At 56.5% G+C, this 16,349-nt stretch overlaps 7 protein-coding genes and 1 non-coding gene across 8 annotated transcripts; 2 read left to right on the forward strand and 6 right to left on the reverse strand.

Moving 5' to 3' along the window:
* Positions 1-64: 64 nt before the first annotated feature.
* AAT1 (aspartate transaminase) lies at positions 65-1,348 on the forward strand (the record flags this gene model as incomplete). The annotated part of the gene is made up of 1 exon (XM_056205246.1): positions 65-1,348. The coding sequence occupies one exon, from the start codon at positions 65-67 to the stop codon at positions 1,346-1,348; it is 1,284 nt and encodes a 427-aa protein (XP_056061221.1).
* MVES1_000386 (DNA-directed DNA polymerase) lies at positions 1,349-2,915 on the reverse strand (the record flags this gene model as incomplete). Its single annotated transcript, XM_056205247.1, has 3 exons — positions 1,349-1,403; positions 1,430-2,718; positions 2,745-2,915. The coding sequence occupies 3 exons, from the start codon at positions 2,913-2,915 to the stop codon at positions 1,349-1,351; spliced, it is 1,515 nt and encodes a 504-aa protein (XP_056061222.1).
* A 1,004-nt stretch (positions 2,916-3,919) lies between these two features.
* Positions 3,920-5,162, reverse strand: MVES1_000387 (uncharacterized protein; the record flags this gene model as incomplete). The annotated part of the gene is given in 2 exon segments (XM_056205248.1): positions 3,920-3,967; positions 3,984-5,162. 2 exon segments carry the CDS (start codon positions 5,160-5,162, stop codon positions 3,920-3,922), a joined length of 1,227 nt encoding a protein of 408 aa, XP_056061223.1.
* A 51-nt stretch (positions 5,163-5,213) lies between these two features.
* Positions 5,214-6,098, reverse strand: MVES1_000388 (bacterial leucyl aminopeptidase; the record flags this gene model as incomplete). The annotated part of the gene is made up of 1 exon (XM_056205249.1): positions 5,214-6,098. One exon carries the CDS (start codon positions 6,096-6,098, stop codon positions 5,214-5,216), a length of 885 nt encoding a protein of 294 aa, XP_056061224.1.
* Positions 6,099-6,462: 364 nt separating this feature from the next.
* RRP5 (rRNA biogenesis protein rrp5) lies at positions 6,463-11,100 on the forward strand (the record flags this gene model as incomplete). Its single annotated transcript, XM_056205250.1, has 1 exon — positions 6,463-11,100. One exon carries the CDS (start codon positions 6,463-6,465, stop codon positions 11,098-11,100), a length of 4,638 nt encoding a protein of 1,545 aa, XP_056061225.1.
* A 12-nt stretch (positions 11,101-11,112) lies between these two features.
* On the reverse strand, positions 11,113-14,013 carry SLA2 (sla2 Src-like adaptor 2; the record flags this gene model as incomplete). The annotated part of the gene is made up of 1 exon (XM_056205251.1): positions 11,113-14,013. One exon carries the CDS (start codon positions 14,011-14,013, stop codon positions 11,113-11,115), a length of 2,901 nt encoding a protein of 966 aa, XP_056061226.1.
* Positions 14,014-14,389: 376 nt separating this feature from the next.
* MVES1_000391 lies at positions 14,390-14,471 on the reverse strand. The gene has a single exon. It is a non-coding gene; the product is annotated as a tRNA-Leu (tRNA).
* Positions 14,472-14,515: 44 nt separating this feature from the next.
* Positions 14,516-15,864, reverse strand: MVES1_000392 (uncharacterized protein; the record flags this gene model as incomplete). Its single annotated transcript, XM_056205252.1, has 2 exons — positions 14,516-15,735; positions 15,771-15,864. 2 exons carry the CDS (start codon positions 15,862-15,864, stop codon positions 14,516-14,518), a joined length of 1,314 nt encoding a protein of 437 aa, XP_056061227.1.
* Between the last annotated feature and the right edge of the window lie 485 nt (positions 15,865-16,349).

Consider the following 16,349-nt stretch of genomic DNA (forward strand, 5'->3'; position numbering starts at 1 on the left):
CCTGTAAATAAGTATCGGGAGAGCCGGAATGCACTGGCCAGCTTGTCGATCTTGATCCGAGACCATGATGCATGCCAGGACTCTTACGCGCGCATCGCGCCCCATTACAAAATGCACACTGCTGCAGGCCACGCGCTTTTCGAGCAAGTGGGCCAAGGTCCCGGGCGGCCCGCCGGACCCGATCCTTGGCGTGACCGAAGCGTTTAAGCGTGACTCAGACCCGCGCAAGATCAACCTCGGCGTCGGTGCCTACCGCGACGAGAACGGCAAGCCGTACGTGCTTCCATCCGTGCGCGAGTCAGAAAAGCGCTTGGTGTCCGAGAAGCTAGACAAGGAGTACCTGCCCATTACGGGCTTGGCGTCCTTTGACAAGCTCGCTGCGGAACTTGCCTACGGCGAGGACAGCAAGCCGCTAAAAGAGGACCGTGTTGCCAAGACGCAGTCCATTTCTGGCACCGGCGCTCTGCGTATTGCCGGAGAGTTTCTGTACCGCATGTACCCCGGCAAAAAGACGGTCTACGTGCCTACACCGACATGGGGTAACCACATCCCCATTTTCAAAAATTCGGGTTTTGACGTGCAGCACTATGCGTATTACGACAAAGATACTGTAGCCCTTGATTTTGAAGGCATGGTCCGTGATATCAAGAATGCGCCGGACGGCAGCATCATTCTTTTGCACGCGTGCGCGCACAACCCTACTGGCGTCGATCCGACGCAGGAGCAGTGGCGGACGCTCTCCAAGGTGCTCAAGGAAAAGGACCACTTGCCGCTTTTCGACATGGCATACCAGGGCTTTGCGAGCGGTGACGCTGCGCGCGATGCGTTTGCCGTGCGCCACTTTGTCGAGCAGGGCCACGAGATTGCTCTGTGCCAGAGCTTTGCCAAGAACATGGGCTTGTACGGCGAGCGCGTCGGCATGTTTTCCATTGTGACTGCGAGCCCCGACGAAAGGGACCGCGTCGAGAGCCAGCTCAAGATCACTGTGCGTCCCATGATCTCCAATCCTCCGCTGCACGGCGCGCGTATTGCCGCGTTGATTATGGGCGACGCTGGCATGCGTTCCCAGTGGCTCGCCGAGCTCAAAGGTATGGCTGACCGCATTAACACGATGCGGTCCACGCTCAGACACTTGCTTGTAGACGAGCACGGCTCGAAGCGCAACTGGGACCACATTACAAACCAAATCGGCATGTTTGCTTTCCTTGGCATCACGCCGGAACAGGTGTCGCAGCTTTTGCGCGACCATCATGTGTACCTCACCAAAGACGGCCGTATTTCCGTCGCGGGCATTACCGAACACAACGTGCGGCACTTGGCCGATTCGATCTACAAGGTCACTGGCTAATTAGTCGGCGTTGCGCAACCGTGGTGGAATGCGGGGCAAATGTAGTATTGCAAAGCTAGTATGAGAAACAAGTATACGCACATGCTCGCCTCTGTGGGCGTGTCCATTAAAACATGGTCCGCCAGCCGTACGAGTCCCGTGGCGGAAAACTGGGTGAGTTTGTGCGTACGTACATTGTACCCTTGCAGACGCGCCCAGCGGCGCAAGTCGCGCTCGAAAAGCACGCTGCCTGTCCAGCCCAGTAGCGCGGCGCCGTATTGCATGCGCCTTGCCATCACAATATCAAGGCGGCGATGGAGTGTGGTGGGCTTGGTGCGGTAAACAAGCTGTGCAACGTGTACATTGTCGCTCTCGCCTTTGCGGCGCGCAACGGAAACAATGTGTGTAATGCACGGGACAGCGCGCAGTACATCGACGAGCGTATGCAGAATTTGCGCAGGTGTTTGCAGCTCGCTCGCGTCGTACGTCGCAACGAGATCGACGTCGTTGGACTGGGGAGCGCCGCGCCGAAAACTACCGGCAATTGTGTACTGTACATGGGAAAGAAATGTGCGCAAAAGCGCGACAACGTGCGTGGCGATCGCTTCGGCTTCTTCGCGGGGTATGGACTGCGATAAATCGGGAAGCAGCGCAAGCGATTCGCGTGGGCCAAGGTGCGCAGCGAGCGCGGTTTTTTTTCTGCTTGTCAGGTCTTGCAGCGTGCGGCACCCCTCATTGTATGCTTTTTCGGCCAGCTTAGGACCAATGCCGTACAACGAAGTAAATGCGAGCATGGTCTGGATGGCAGCATCGGCACGGATCGTATCTGCCTCGGCGATCGTGCCGAGTGTGTAAAACTGGCGGATCAAACCCGCCATCTTGGCGCCGATGCCTTTCACTTGTACCAGCTGCTCGACGGGCATGGGTTCAAGGGCAAAAGGCACGGCTTTCACTGCGGCTGCCGCGCGCATGTACGCCATCTCGCTGTGTGCATCGTTGGTCAGACGGCGGTGCTGGCGCAAGAGTTGCAGCGTGTCGACGAGCGGCTGGTGCAGCGCGCTTTGCAGGGGCGTTGGCCGAAAAATGGCATACTCGGTGTTAGTCCACGGCGGTGCATGACGCCACGCCTCTCTATCATCTAGCTCGTCGGGAGGATCCAGTGTGCCGTGCACGACGGGCGTTAGAGGTGTTTGAGGAAAGGCGAGGCGTGCGCGTTTAAACCAGGGCGTGGTCGGCACGCATGCACCGGCACTTTGCAGAAATGACTCGCGTTTCTGTGCATGGCTGTACGCGTCGGACAAGGGATACACTGCAAAGGGGCGCAAATCCACGTTAATTCCAGCGTCGGCACAAGCGTCAAGCCATGCCACGGCAAGGATAGGCTTGTGCAACTAAAATCAGCGCATCGATGACGTACCCGATCATCTTCGCTCGTATGCGCCTCAATTCGTCTCGGTGCGCGCAGCGCGGTGAGCAAGATATTCGCATCCTCTTTGGCTTCGCAATGCACAGCACCCAACTGGCGAATTCGGTTGACAACGCGTTCATAGTCATCCACCCGCTGCGGAAGTATATAGATACCTAACATAAGTCTTCCTCGGTACGTACGTGATGCGTGGCTAAGTACATGCTGCGTACCCGCGCGCCTGCGGCGCTCTTCCTGCCGTAGCACATCGCGCGCGCCGCGCTGCATCTATCTGTACGATGCGAAGCTCCACACTAGTGTACAGCGCCCTCCACAACGGCAGCCACGGCGCACTTCTTGCAGGCCAGCGCGATGTCATTCCATACGCCGCCGCGTGTGTCGCGAAGGATATTTGACGCATTGTACGTACCGCAATGGCTTATTTTAGCTATGATGCATTTATAGGGACGGATACGCGGGAAAACTCGCAAGAGACGGCGGTACCGATGCATTCCACGCCGGTACGCCGGGCTTCGGAAATGCACAACGGCACCGTTCCTGCAGCACGCAAACGTGGACGACCGAGAAAGGTGCGCGGCACAGATGGGCATGCAGCGCCGGCGGCGGAAGACGGCGCGCGACATGTACCGCACTGTGCGCCTACACCGAACGACACTGCACGACCAAAACGTGGCCGCGGCCGACCGCGCATTCATCCCCTCACGCCCGCGCAAGAGGCCCTTCGTGCAGCCCAAAAACAAGGCGCGTCAATTCCGCCGTGGCAGCATATTCCACCTACGGACCTTCCGCCGCGATACCCCGAGACGCACGTCTACATTAACACAGCGCCGCCGCAGCGCTTGCAGTGGGCGTTGCCGGTGCATGAAAAACGAGCGCCGCCCGCGTGGCAGCACTACAAACGACCCGTGCGAACGGACATGCTGGGTAGCCGTGACGATAAAATTGCGCCGGAGCCCATTCCACCCGCGCCGCCGGGCCGACGCGGCCGTACACGCGTCGACTACCTCGGCCTGCAGCATTGGCAGCTCATTGCACGCGCACGCGCGGGGCAGTTGGACGTGAAGTCTTTGTGGAATGCACGCGTGCGCGCGTGGTCCAAAGAGTATGCACCATCATTATACCCCCCGCGCCTGCCAGAGGAAGGCGCGAATACGAACAGCTAACAATTATGTACGAATTCGATAGAAAATGCGCAAGAGCGAGATCTGTGTGAGCTAGCAGCCGACGTACCATAAATACCATAAGGTATACAATGACCGACACGAATGTGAGACAGATAAGCGCGACTTGTAAATTGCACACTGTATCCTTGTCGCCCTGGTGCTCAAGCCGCGTTCGAGCGCCTTCGCGGATGAAATAAAATGGCGAGTTTGACGCGGTGCATACAATTGTCGAGGTAAAGTAGTTGTCCATCGCAAGTGCTAGCTCTGCCGACCAGAGACACACAAAGACCAGCTCGAGCACGGTGTACCAAAGCTTGGAGGAAAGTTTCCATAGCCCAATCGGCAAGCTAAAGTACTCGAACCAAATCTGCAGGATTGCATGCGCCATGGAGGGCGGCGAAAATATAATTGCGAGCAACGGACTGACTCCCACCGCGGCCTCCTCTCCCACCGCGCGCAGCTTTCGGCGCAACACAATGCCAATAGCAAGGGTCGATGTAAGAAGCATGACGTTCACAGCGCGACACAGCAGCGGAACATAAGCATTCCGCAGCAAAAAAGCGCGTGTGTGGTACTGGAAAAGCTGCCAGTCGGTCATCTGTGCAACTTTCTCCTCGCTCACGCCCTCAAGCGGCACCTTTGCACTTGCGGGGCCCGCACCAAGCGTCTCGTCAAACATCCACGGAGCATTCCACTGCTCCTCCGTTGCTGCATGCATCGTCAGTCCCTTCTGCGCTTCCTCTTTCTCGGGATGCACATTTTGCCGACCCGTGCGCTCGGCTTGTGCCTCCCAGCCAACCGTGTCGTGCAGTGCACCGCGAGTGATAAACAAGGGCGCTTGCTCAACATTGATATCTGCATCGTACGGATCGATATTACTGGGCTCGGGCTCGATGCCGTTGGGGAGCGGCACGAGCTTGCGCGCGCGATGCGCGCCTTGTAGTCGCAGATCCCGCCAGGCAAACCATTGCGCGGGCGTATATGGCACACATATCGGAACAGCAACGCCCGTGCTTACATCGGTAAACGGCTGCAGCATTTGGGAAATACCCGATTCTTCCGAGGCCGGGCCGGCGGGGCGCGTCTTGCTAAGAATGGGGGTTAGGTGTAGGGGTAAGGGATTCCCCCCATAAAAAGTCATAGGCGCAGGTGCATCACCCGATACAGAGCCACTGCGAGAACGCAAAGAGGTGGCGCGTGTATCAGGCGTGCTACCGGCCTGCGCCGCGGTGCTCTCTGCAGACATGCGCGACACAAAACTAGGGCGACAGCGCAGGTTACAGATTCGGCCTACGGCCTACTGATCGGGCGATCGGGCCCAGCCGCCGAGCTCGGCAGCGAATGCGGCGGCAAGTCGCGCAAACTGCAGCATGTGTGCGAAGGAAAACCCCGGGGCGGAATAAATGTCTTTGGTGGTGTGTGCACGACCTAGATTCACGCTCGCAAAGGCGGACTCAATGGCAAATGCACTGGGATAGCCTGTTTTGTTCCAGCTTGCGTGATCACTTGCGGCGTACCCGGCTTGAGTGCGCACGGCTGGGATGGTGAGGTACACCTTGGCCAGTTGCTCGAGATAGTTTGTGAGCGGTGCCGATACATAGTCCTCTACAAGACCAATGTGTTCTGAAGTGCCAGGCGCGACGTACGCCGTCATGTCTTGCTGGAGCATCGCACGGACCAACACGTGGCGACGTGCATACGACTGCGCGACCGCTTGGCTCCCAAGCAGGCCGCCTTCTTCCGCCGCATAGAAATGGAACTCGACATCTGATTCGGGACGCCATTGTGCGGCGAGGAGTACGCGTATCGTCTCGAGCAGCGTCACGGTGCCGCTTCCGTCGTCGTCCGCGCCGGGCGCACGCAGAAATGGAAGCATATTGGCGCTGTCAATGTGTGCGCCAAGCAGAGTGACTCCACGTGTTTCTGTTAACGACGCGTTCGTGCCTTGGAAGTGCACAAGGATCGACGGCTGCAGCCACGGGTGGTCGAACGTGCGCACAGATGCATACGGGATAGGCGCCAGCATTTCTTCAAGCACTTTGCTGATCCATAAAGCACTCGCCTTACCACTCGCACTGCGGTAGTGCCGCGTATAAAAGGACGTCAGTTTCTCGAGGTGCTTGCGCAACTGTTTGGCGCACAGCTGCAAAAATGCAGCCATGAGCTCGGATTGGTGATGCATTTGTGCTGGAAATACGCTGGAGGCATGCGGCCCACATACGCTTTCGGGTGTATAGGTGATGTCCATGTATCGGACGCCCCACATATGCATCCACCATTTGGAAAAGGCGGAAACGTGCAGTGCTGTGTGCGGCACTGTGGTCAGTAGGCTATAACGTACATTGCAAGATACTCTCATGCCGTACCCCATCGATGCCCCATGCATGCTGCTGAAGAAAATCAAGGGTATCTGGGAAAGGGAGCGCGGCCACAAGCGCAGCACAGATCCATACGCACCATAGCACGCGCATGGTCCTGAGCAAGTGGAGGCATTGCATCACGTGTGCACGGAACAATTTTTTTGAACGGCGCAGTAGCCTCCCTCCATGCAACGCAGCGCACCGAAAGACGCGGCAGCGTTACAGCGTAGCGCCGAGCCGGCGAAACGCAAAGGCGCACATACCGCAAAGCCAGATGCGAAGGACGCAAAGCGCGCGCGTCTGCAAGCGCCGCCAATTGTTCCGCCGCACTTGGCCTCGCGACCCGAAACCTTCTCGTCGTTCCCCCGTGGCGGCGGCACGGGCCTTACGCCTGTAGAGTACCGGCAGTCCGTCCTGGAAGGTCGACGTGAATCTGCAGCAGACGGTGATCTTTTTCACGAAAGTGCAAAGAAGAAAAGTAAGACACTCGGCGAAAAGGCGCAAGGCAAGAAGCGGCGCAGCACAAACGCACACCCCGGCGCGAAAGAGATGTTCCGCATCGAGACGCTGAACTACAGGCGGCTTGTCCCAGGCACAAAAATGCTTTGCAATATTCTTGCCGTCCATCCGCTTGCGCTTGTCGTCAGCATGTGCGACCAGATGCTCGGACATATTCCTGTCACGGCTGTAAGTGGCCGCTTGACAGATCGATTGCAAGCTGCGCTTGACGACGAGGACAATGCATCTGACGTCTCCGATAACGAGTACCCTTTGCACGACAAGGATGCACCTGAGCTGCGCGACCTGTTCGCTGTGGGCGACTGGGTCGTGGCCTGCGTGGAAAAAGTCACCGCGCCCGGCTCGAAGAGGCAGTGGGGCATGGGACGCGAGGGTGGCGAATACGAGCGCGAAAGTCAACGTGTTCAGCTTAGCATGGACCCGGCCGTGGTGAATGAAAGCGTAGGCGTGTCGGACTTGTCGCCTGGCTTTTTGCTTCCTGCAGTGGTTGCATCCCACGAGGACCACGGCTTTGCTTTGGACCTTGGGATTTCTTCGCTGCACGCGTTTCTGCCGAGCAAAAACGTGCCGCAAGGCACAAACTACCGCGTGGGCGCCGTTGTGATTGTCGCTGTCGTCAAGGTCGAAGGCAATGGCCGCATGGTGCGCTGTACGCCGCTGCTTCCCGGTGCCGCTCCGCGTTTTTTGCATTCCGCACCAAATCATGCAGCGCTTTTGCCCGGCGAATGTGCGCGTGGGCTAATTACGACAAGCACGCCGCAAGGGCTGGGCATTAAATTGTTTGGCATGCTTGACGCAACCGTCAATAGCGTGCACATGCCCTCGACGTTGGACGATCCAAGCATGCTGCAAGTCGGGAAAAAGCTCCTTGTGCGCGTTTTGTGGAACATGCCTACCGAAACTGGCGACGAGGTCGGCGCGCGCCGAATTGGCCTCAGCGTCTCGCCGCATGTTCTTGCGCTGCGCGCGCCGCTATCTGGCGGCAAGACACTTCCGGAATCGGTTCCCATCGGCACGAAACTCACCGCAAAAGTGCTGCGCGTCGCGAGTGAATGGGGTCTTGTATGCACTGTTGTGAGTGCGCCTCTGGAAGGCTTTGTGCACATTTCCCGCGTGCAAGACGAGCATGTGGACGCTCTCTCACCTACAGGACCGTACGCACCGGGCACAGAGCATTCCGCGCGCGTTGTAGGGTACGCTATGACCGACCGACTGTTGCTGCTCAGCCTGCAGCCGTCTGTGCTGAACAAGGAGTATATGCGCGTGAGTGATGTGCCGCTTGGCCAGGTCGTCCGTGCCAACATCCATCGCGTGACGCCCAATGCCATCTTTGTGCGCATGAATGGAAATGTGGATGGCGTGGTATTCCCGCTGCATTACGCCGACATCCGCCTGAAGAACCCTGAGAAAAAGTACAAGCCAAACTTGGAAGTGAATGCGCGCGTCATCCACACAGATCCAGCGCGCAATCGTATCGTTCTTACACTCAAGCGCTCACTTGTCGAGTCTGATTTGCCGCTTGTTACGAGTATAGAAGGGGCGCGACCAGGTCTGGTCACCAACGCCGTGGTGCTCAAATCACTGCAAAAGAGCTTTTTGGTCGAGTTGGGCGGTACAGTCCGGGCCGTTGTCCCGTTTGCGGAAACACCCGATGCTAGCTTGAGTGAGGCGCAGCTTGCGGAACTGTACCCGCCGGGCAAGGTTGTCAAAGTACGCCTCACACAAGTCGAGCCAGACACGGGCCGCATTGTTGCAAGCATCAAGCAGACGAGCCCGAAATTCCTCGAAAAAGTTAACGTGGATATTGTCGATATTGGCGAGCAAGTATCGGCACGCCTTGCTACTGTGCGCGACGACGTGGCGATTTTGTCGCTGGAGCCTGGCAAGGCTCGTGCGCTCTTAGCGCTGCCGACATTAGCACGCCAGCGCGGTACAGATGTAGCGACATTGCGCGCATCACTTCACGAAGGTGACCTGCTCGAAGACTTGTATGTGATTAATAAGAATGCCGAAAAAGGTATTTTGCTTCTGGGCGATTTTGCGCCAGGATCGCGCAGCAAAGCACACTTGCAATCCGGTGCACAAGTGCGTGCGCGCGTCACTGCCGTACATATGAGCCAGCTATGCTGCACGCTTAGTCTACTTGACTCAAATACCAAGGGCAAGCTGCACTTGACAGACACTGCCGATGACTTCCAAAAAGCAGTGCTTCCGGCTGTGGGCGAAGTGGTGGACTGTGTCGTATTGCAGACGCGCAAGGATGGAAAAGAAGCAAGCCTGTCTACGCGCGTATCGTGCATGACGAGCAATGCACCCCTGCCCCCAAACCCTTCCATCGAAAATGTCGCACAGCTCGAGGTGGGAATGCACTTGGATGGATTTGTCAAGGCGGTTACCGACAAAGGTGTGTATGTGGCACTAGGGAGAAGTACGGACGCGCGCGTCATGATCAAGGAGCTCTTTGACGAGTACGTGAAAGACTTCCGCGTGCGATTCACACCTGCGCAACTTGTGCGTGGCACAGTGCTGGCCGTAGATGGAGCCAAAATCGAGTTTTCTTTGAAACGCAGCAGGCTAGAAGGTGCACCGCCGCCCAAGCAAAGTGGCGTGCTGCGTGATTACAAGGCAGGGGATAAAGTCGATGCGTATGTGCGTGGTACAGCGGAATATGGCGTCTTTGTGCAGATTGATGGCACGGACATTAGCGGCCTTTCTCATAAGAGCGAGCTGTCTGACAATGTACATGCCGATGTGACGCATGCTTTTGAGATTGGCGATCGAGTCAAGGCCAAGATATTGAAAGTGGAACCCAGCAAGGGCCGTATCTCATTTGGTTTGAAGCCGTCGTACTTTACAGAAGAGGATTATAATATGGAAGGCGATGATTTGGAAGCGACAGACGACGATGACGATGAGGACGACGACGATGAGGACGACGCGGACGACGATCTGCAAAGGATTGTTGACCAAGTCGACGAAGAGATGGAAGACGGCGAAAACAGTGCCGAAGAATTCGAGTCCAATGGCGCTCTCAACTTTATTGATGATGAGGCAGAGGAGGACGATGACGATGAGGAGGAGGCTGAGGAGGACGAGGACGAGGACGATGAGGAGGAGGAAGAGGACGAGGACGAGGACGAGGAGGAAGAGGACGAGGACGAGGACGATGAGGAGGAGGAAGAGGACGAGGACGAGGACGAGGAGGAAGAGGACGAGGACGATGAGGAGGAGGAAGAGGAGGAAGAGGAGGACGAGGAGGACGAAGGGGAGGACGACGACGACGACAATGAAAGAGACGACGCCGCCAATTTCAACGTATCCAACGCATCCAACGCATACACCAGCACCGCAGCTCCCTTATCATCCCTCCAAGAAGGATTTCGATGGGGCACACAGTCCGCCAATGCAGACGACGTGAGCGATGACGAAGTCGGTGTAAGGAATCAGAGCGCCCATCACGCCACAGAAGACATCACCGACAATCTCGTCGCAAAGAAACTCGAGTCCGCTACCGACTATGAACGTGTTCTCCTCGGTTCTCCCAACAGCTCCTACCTCTGGATCCAGTTCATGAGCTTCTACTTGCAGCTTGGCGACGTCGACAAAGCTCGCCAAGTTGCCCGCCGCGCCTTGCGCATCATTCAATACCGCGAAGAGCAAGAAAAACTAAACGTCTGGATCGCGCTCCTCAACGTGGAAAACACGTACGGATCGCCCGAAACGCTCGACGCCGTCTTCCGCGAAGCAATCCAGCTCAACGATGCCCAGCAAGTCTACTTACGCCTCATTGCCATCTTTGAGGCATCCGACAAGCTGGAACAAGCCGCCGACCTTTTCCGCCGCGCCACCAAAAGGTTTAGCTACGACCCCTCGATGTGGACCCAGTGGTACCAATTCCATCTCCGGCACAAGGATGCCGAAGCCGCTCGCGCACTTGTTCCACGCAGCCTCCAAAGCCTTGACCGACGCGAGCATGTAACAGCGCTTGCCTCATACGCCGTCGCCGAATACAAGCTGGGCGATGTGGAACACGCTCGAACGCTATTCGAAACGCTCGTCGAACGCTACCCCAAACGACTTGATCTCTGGTGGCAGTATGTTGACCAGGAAGCGCGCCTAAACAACATTGCCAATGTACGCTCACTTATGGAGCGGATTATGCTTGCGCGCTCCAATTCCACCAAGCAAGTCAAGGCGCTCTTGCAAAAATGGCTCGTGCTCGAAAAGAGGATCGGCGATGCACGCGGCGTGCAATCAGTCCTCGACCGAGCGCGTGCTTTTGTTGCGCGCGTGCAGGATACATAATGTGTACTTTAGCTACTCTTCTTCTGTCGTATGATAGCCCGCACGGCGCATGGCTCCCAGAACACGACGTGCCTTTGTAAGCTCTTTTTCGAGCTTGAGCACCTCGACTTGCTGCTCCATCTCGCGCACTTTAAATTCGTGCGTAGCCATCTTGGAGTAGTCCATTGTCTCCGTGCCTGACTGGCGGTCGGTGATCATGCGCACCTGCTTGACCAGCGCTTTGCAAGCGTCCGTAACAGCTTTGGCTGCGCGCTCAAGACGCTCCTGGGTCTTGGACATGAACTCGGCCTTGACGCGCGAAGCGGCGACAAGTTGCACCGTGGCCGCACTCACCTCGTTCGACGCGACAATGAGCTGTTCGAGGCTGTGCGAGCCCATAATCACGCCGTCGGCAGCCTCGATCAAAAGTGTCGAGGCAAATGCCACGGCGCGCGCTGCGGAAATAAGGCCCTCGGTCCAGCGGTTGTGTTTCTTGTAAAATTGTTGTGCGGTGCTGGTCCCTTTGCCTTGGGCGACAATTTCTGTTTGACTCTCTGTCGCGGCATAAATCAGGCCGCTGATGGCACGCATAATGGCCAAGGACGCTTCGAGAATAATGTCGTGCACTTGCAGCTCGATCGCGCTGAAGCGCGAGCCAGCCTTGTCGCGAGCCAACAAGCTCTGCAGCCGCTGTGTTGCCTGCTCGATGGTCGTGGCCGCACTCATCATTTCACGCTCAATCATGTCGCCAAGGTCGCCGTCGGCTTTGATGTGCTGGCCAGAGGCAATAAGGCCTTGTGCGGCATCCGACAAACGACCAAGCGCTTGGTTTGCAAGCGCGTTTTGCTGTGTGATCACACCCATGCGTTGGTTTGCATTCATGCCCGCAAGCCGGTAAGACTGCGCATTAAGAAAAAAGCGCAGTAGGGTGGTGCCCGACTCGATACCGACGCCGGTAAGCCGTTCCGTGCTGTCCTCATCTTTGGCAAAGCGCAAGATGCCTTTGAAGCTGAGCAGCGTCTCGGAGGCTGCCTGTGCCAGCTGGTTGGCATTTTTGATCACTTCGACGTGATCTCCGCCTTGTTGCTGCTCAAGAAAAAGCGCAAAAATAGCGGCAAACGCGTTTCCAGATGTTTGCGCCTTTTCAATCATGGACAAGACATACTCTGGCGTGGCACTCGTATTTCCTGCCGAGGTTGGCGACTCGAGCGTGTAGAGTGCTTCGTCAATTTTGTCGGCGCATGCCTGAAGGATCGAGTCGATAATGGCACTGAGTTTGCGCGAGTTGTCCAAAATGACAGTGTCTATCTGGGCATTCAGCGCATCGTCGCTAGTCCCTTGCTCAAGGTGCACCTCGTTGAGCTGGCGAATGGTCGAGTCCATACCTTCTTGAACAATGAGCAACTCTGCATCTTTTGCTTCAAGATGCGACTTGTGCTGCTGCAGCTCCTCCTCCAGCTCCGCAATCTGCGCATTGAGGCGGCTCAAAATACCACTGACTTCAGCGCCGCGCGCTTGCACCGCATCCTGCGCGCGCTCTTCAGCAAAGCTCAATTCGCGCTTCAAGCGTTCCACAATTTCGCGCTCGCCGCCGTGCATGCGATCCAAGTCAAGGCGCGCACGATCGCGCTCGCGTATCATGTCGCTAAGCTCCAGATTCTTAGCTTTTACATCGCGCTCCATGCGCTCCATGCGATTAATCGCTTCTTGCGCGCTTCCAGCTTTAAGTTGCGCCTGCTTGTACTTTGCCAAAAGGTCCAAGTGCTCTTTGCGCAGTTGCGTGTACAGTTTTGCAAGCGCCTCGTACTTTTGCCGCCATTGCTGGACTTGCTCCTGAAGCTGCTGAATCATTTCGTCTTTCGTCGCCAGCTGTGCGTGCATGTTTTGGCCAGAAGCGGCAAGCTCCGTTTCTAAAGTGCGCACACGACCGTCGTACTGCTGCAGCATTAATTGATCTTGCTCGTACTGCCCGCGCATAAGCAGCAAATCGCGCTCCATTTCGGCAACACGACCGTGAATGTGATTCATTTGATGCGAGTGAAGAAGTTGCTCCTGCGCCTCGCGTTGTTGCTCGGCTTGCGCTTGCTGCTGCGCCTCAAAATCGCGCTTTTGTTGCGCCGCTAGGCGCGCAAGACGCGCTTGCTCGTCGGCCTCTGCGTCTTTCAGCACACGCTGCTTGTCCTCGTATTCTTTCAGCATGCGCGCTTGCTGCTCAATTTCGTCCTGCGAGGGGTCGGGGTCCGCTGGCTCGGGCGATGGCGAGGGGTCTCGCTCGCGCGGCGGCAAGTGAGGCACTTCTGGCGGCGCTGCAAGGAGACTAGGCGGCTCCGTATTTAGCTTGGGCACATTGATCAGGCTGGTAAGGTATTTGAGGCTTGCGCACTCAAAGTAGAAACGGCGCAACTCGTGGTGTTGGTGGTTATACCTGCCCCGCAAAGGCTCGAGCGCATCCAGCGCATCAATGCGGCGGTGCATTGCGCGAAGCATAGAAGTGAGAAACTTGTAAATGCCATAAGATTCCTTTACCAGGGGAACTAGCGACGAAATTTGACACTCATTCGTGCGGCCCTCGAGGGTGGAAAACACGAGGTTTTGGAGCTTGTCAATACGGTCTTGAAGGCTCATAAGTTCCATGATCGTCTCGTAGCCCTCGTCCGGGTTGTCAATGTTCTTGAGCGAGACATATTCTTCATACTCGAACAGACCATTAAACTCGGTGTGCTGGCGGTGGAATCGCAGCTTGGCGAGGATGAAGCCCACATAGGCGCGGATCAACACGCCGTAGCCTCGATGACCCATGCTCCCGCTGCCACGCATATATGATTCAAGCCATTGCACCTGCGACTGCGCTTCACGGAGAACCACGGGATGACCTTCCTGGAGGATTTTGTGGAATACGATGAGTGCCTTGAACAGTGGCACCTCGTCGTTCATGGTTGTGAGCAGCCGCAGCGCGCTCCATACGGACACAGACGATTTATGGTCCCAAGTATACACAATACATTCTGATGTAAGTAGGCCAGATATACATACTGCGAACATGCTTCTGCTTCGGTGCAGTTTCCTCGGCGCTGGCTGCTTTCTTTATGTGCATGCCAAGGTCCTGTTCCGCCTTATCGCGGTCAATAAAGCGCGACCCGCTCATTACTTGTGAGGAAAAGCGCGACCTGTAACTGTGTCAGTGGTGCCCAAAACGTGCAAAAGACGTACATGATGACGGACTCGGGCACAGCTCCGTCAACGGTGTGGAAAGGACAAGATGCACGGGCACTTTAGGGAGCCCACGTGGTTTTACCTAAAAGGGTAAAAATGACCAAGGTGGGGTTCGAACCCACGAATAACGGCGTGATAAAATCCTAAAGCCGTCGCAGTAACCACTTTGCTACTCGGCCAAACGTCATCAAGCTACTTTATATTAGGTCTTATAATGTAAATGCTATGAGTTGGCAAGCGCAGCAAACGCCATGTCCCAAAACAGAAGAGCGTGGGGATCAATGGTTTGCGTAAAGTAGCTGACCAGTCGTGCATCCTGGCCCAATGTAATCTCGGCAAATGGCATGTTGCGCAGTTGAAGGTGCGAACGGCTCGTCCACAGTATGTTGCTGTTTGTACCGCGGATAGAGTCTTTGCCGTCCAAAGAAAGCATGGAAATGCGCGCATTGTTGAGTTGCGCGACGCGGTTGGCAAACACAAACTTGTGCTTATTCGCTTCCTCTTTTGGCTTAAATTCAGCGCGAATGCTCCGCAAAAGCCCGTCGGCCATGTCGTGCTGTGTAGTAGATGCAATCGGCGTGCTGCGCCAGTAAATGGGCACATGCCGGCCCACGGTTGCTCGAAGAGATTCAGTCATATCAACCATACGCGAGCGCCAAAGCTTGAGTCTTGCGGGACTGAGATCCGAGTAGGCCGGCCTGTTCTCACGTTCGTCTTCCATGGCCCACATGGCCAGGTCCCAGAGGCTGGAGGAGAAGATGACCATGTCGGGTGCAGTGCGGCGGCGCATATCCGGAATTAATGGCATTGGCGAATTCATCGCTTCCAAGTACGGCTTCAACAGATAAGACATGCGCGTTTCAAAAAGTGTGGGCGGCGCATACTCTGGCTGCTGACGCCATATGTCGTGAATGTCTGTGCCAAAGTGGTAAAACGTGCTCAGTAAAATGTCGTAGGTCGGCTCGTAGCAGTAGTGTCCAAGCGTTGTGTCCGCGGGCGGATGGCCTCCAAAAGCGTAGGTATTAAGTGACTGGCCCCACACGTGTCCGCTGGTGACTGGCTCGGCAGAGCGACCCAACATTGTGCAGACGCTCTCGAGCAATGTACGGTCTACAACATCGCCCACAAGTAGCACCGTCTTATTCGCAAGCACTTGTTGAAGCTCTTCACGGCGCGTCTCAGACACAGAGTTCGAGCGCAGCGAAACCACGGGGCTTGTCGAAGGAATGGGCACGGACGACAAAAAGTCGCTCAGTAATTTTGACGCCTCGCACGACTCGTCAAGCGGCTGCCAGACAGGAAACGGCAAGTGGTCGACAAAGCCAGGTTTTGAAAAACTGTCACACTCTCCTGTGCTCATAACGCGGTCGTAGGACACACTGCCTCCGGGAACACCCGCCAATGAGCTCAGCAGCGAAGAAACAAAGAACAGGAGCGACAAGACTGGCGTAAGTACGCTTTAAAAAATGAACACACACCTGTCAATCCAATACCAATCTGATGCACCTTTACATCGGAGCGCGCTGCTGTGCTGGCGCGTCCGCCAGACAATACGCGCTGTGTATCGGCCATGGTAACCAGGTTGCAGCGCACCAATTCCTGGGTTGGCACGTTCAACCAAATGTCACGTGACTGCGGAGAAGCTACAGTGCTACGTGACAGGGCATGTTGGGCGGCGGGGCGTGTGCTCGTGCGCGGTCTCTGCCATGAGTTCTGCAAGCAAAATTTGCTCGGCCTCGGACAAGATCCCTTTTTCGTGGCGCGCCCGCATCGCACGGATCGTCGATGTGCGTTCTTCAGCGGCGCGTCGCGCTGCAGCCCGCGAGCGTGGCGCAAGTTTCTGCGGGGGCGCCGCAGGTGGTGGGACTGGCGCAGACAATGCAACGGATGGCGCAGAATGCACAACGCGCGGCGCACCTGGCAATTTTTCGGCAACTCGCACGGCGCAAGCATGCTGCGCTTGAGCGCGATGTGAAACGCAAAAATCAAGACGGCAGTGTGGGCATGGGATTGGGACGTGCAATACCGCATTGCATTTTCTGTACGCACAGTGACGC

Source organism: Malassezia vespertilionis, chromosome 1 (assembly GCF_029542925.1).
Source record: "Malassezia vespertilionis chromosome 1, complete sequence".
Classification (NCBI taxonomy): Eukaryota; Fungi; Basidiomycota; class Malasseziomycetes; order Malasseziales; family Malasseziaceae; genus Malassezia; species Malassezia vespertilionis.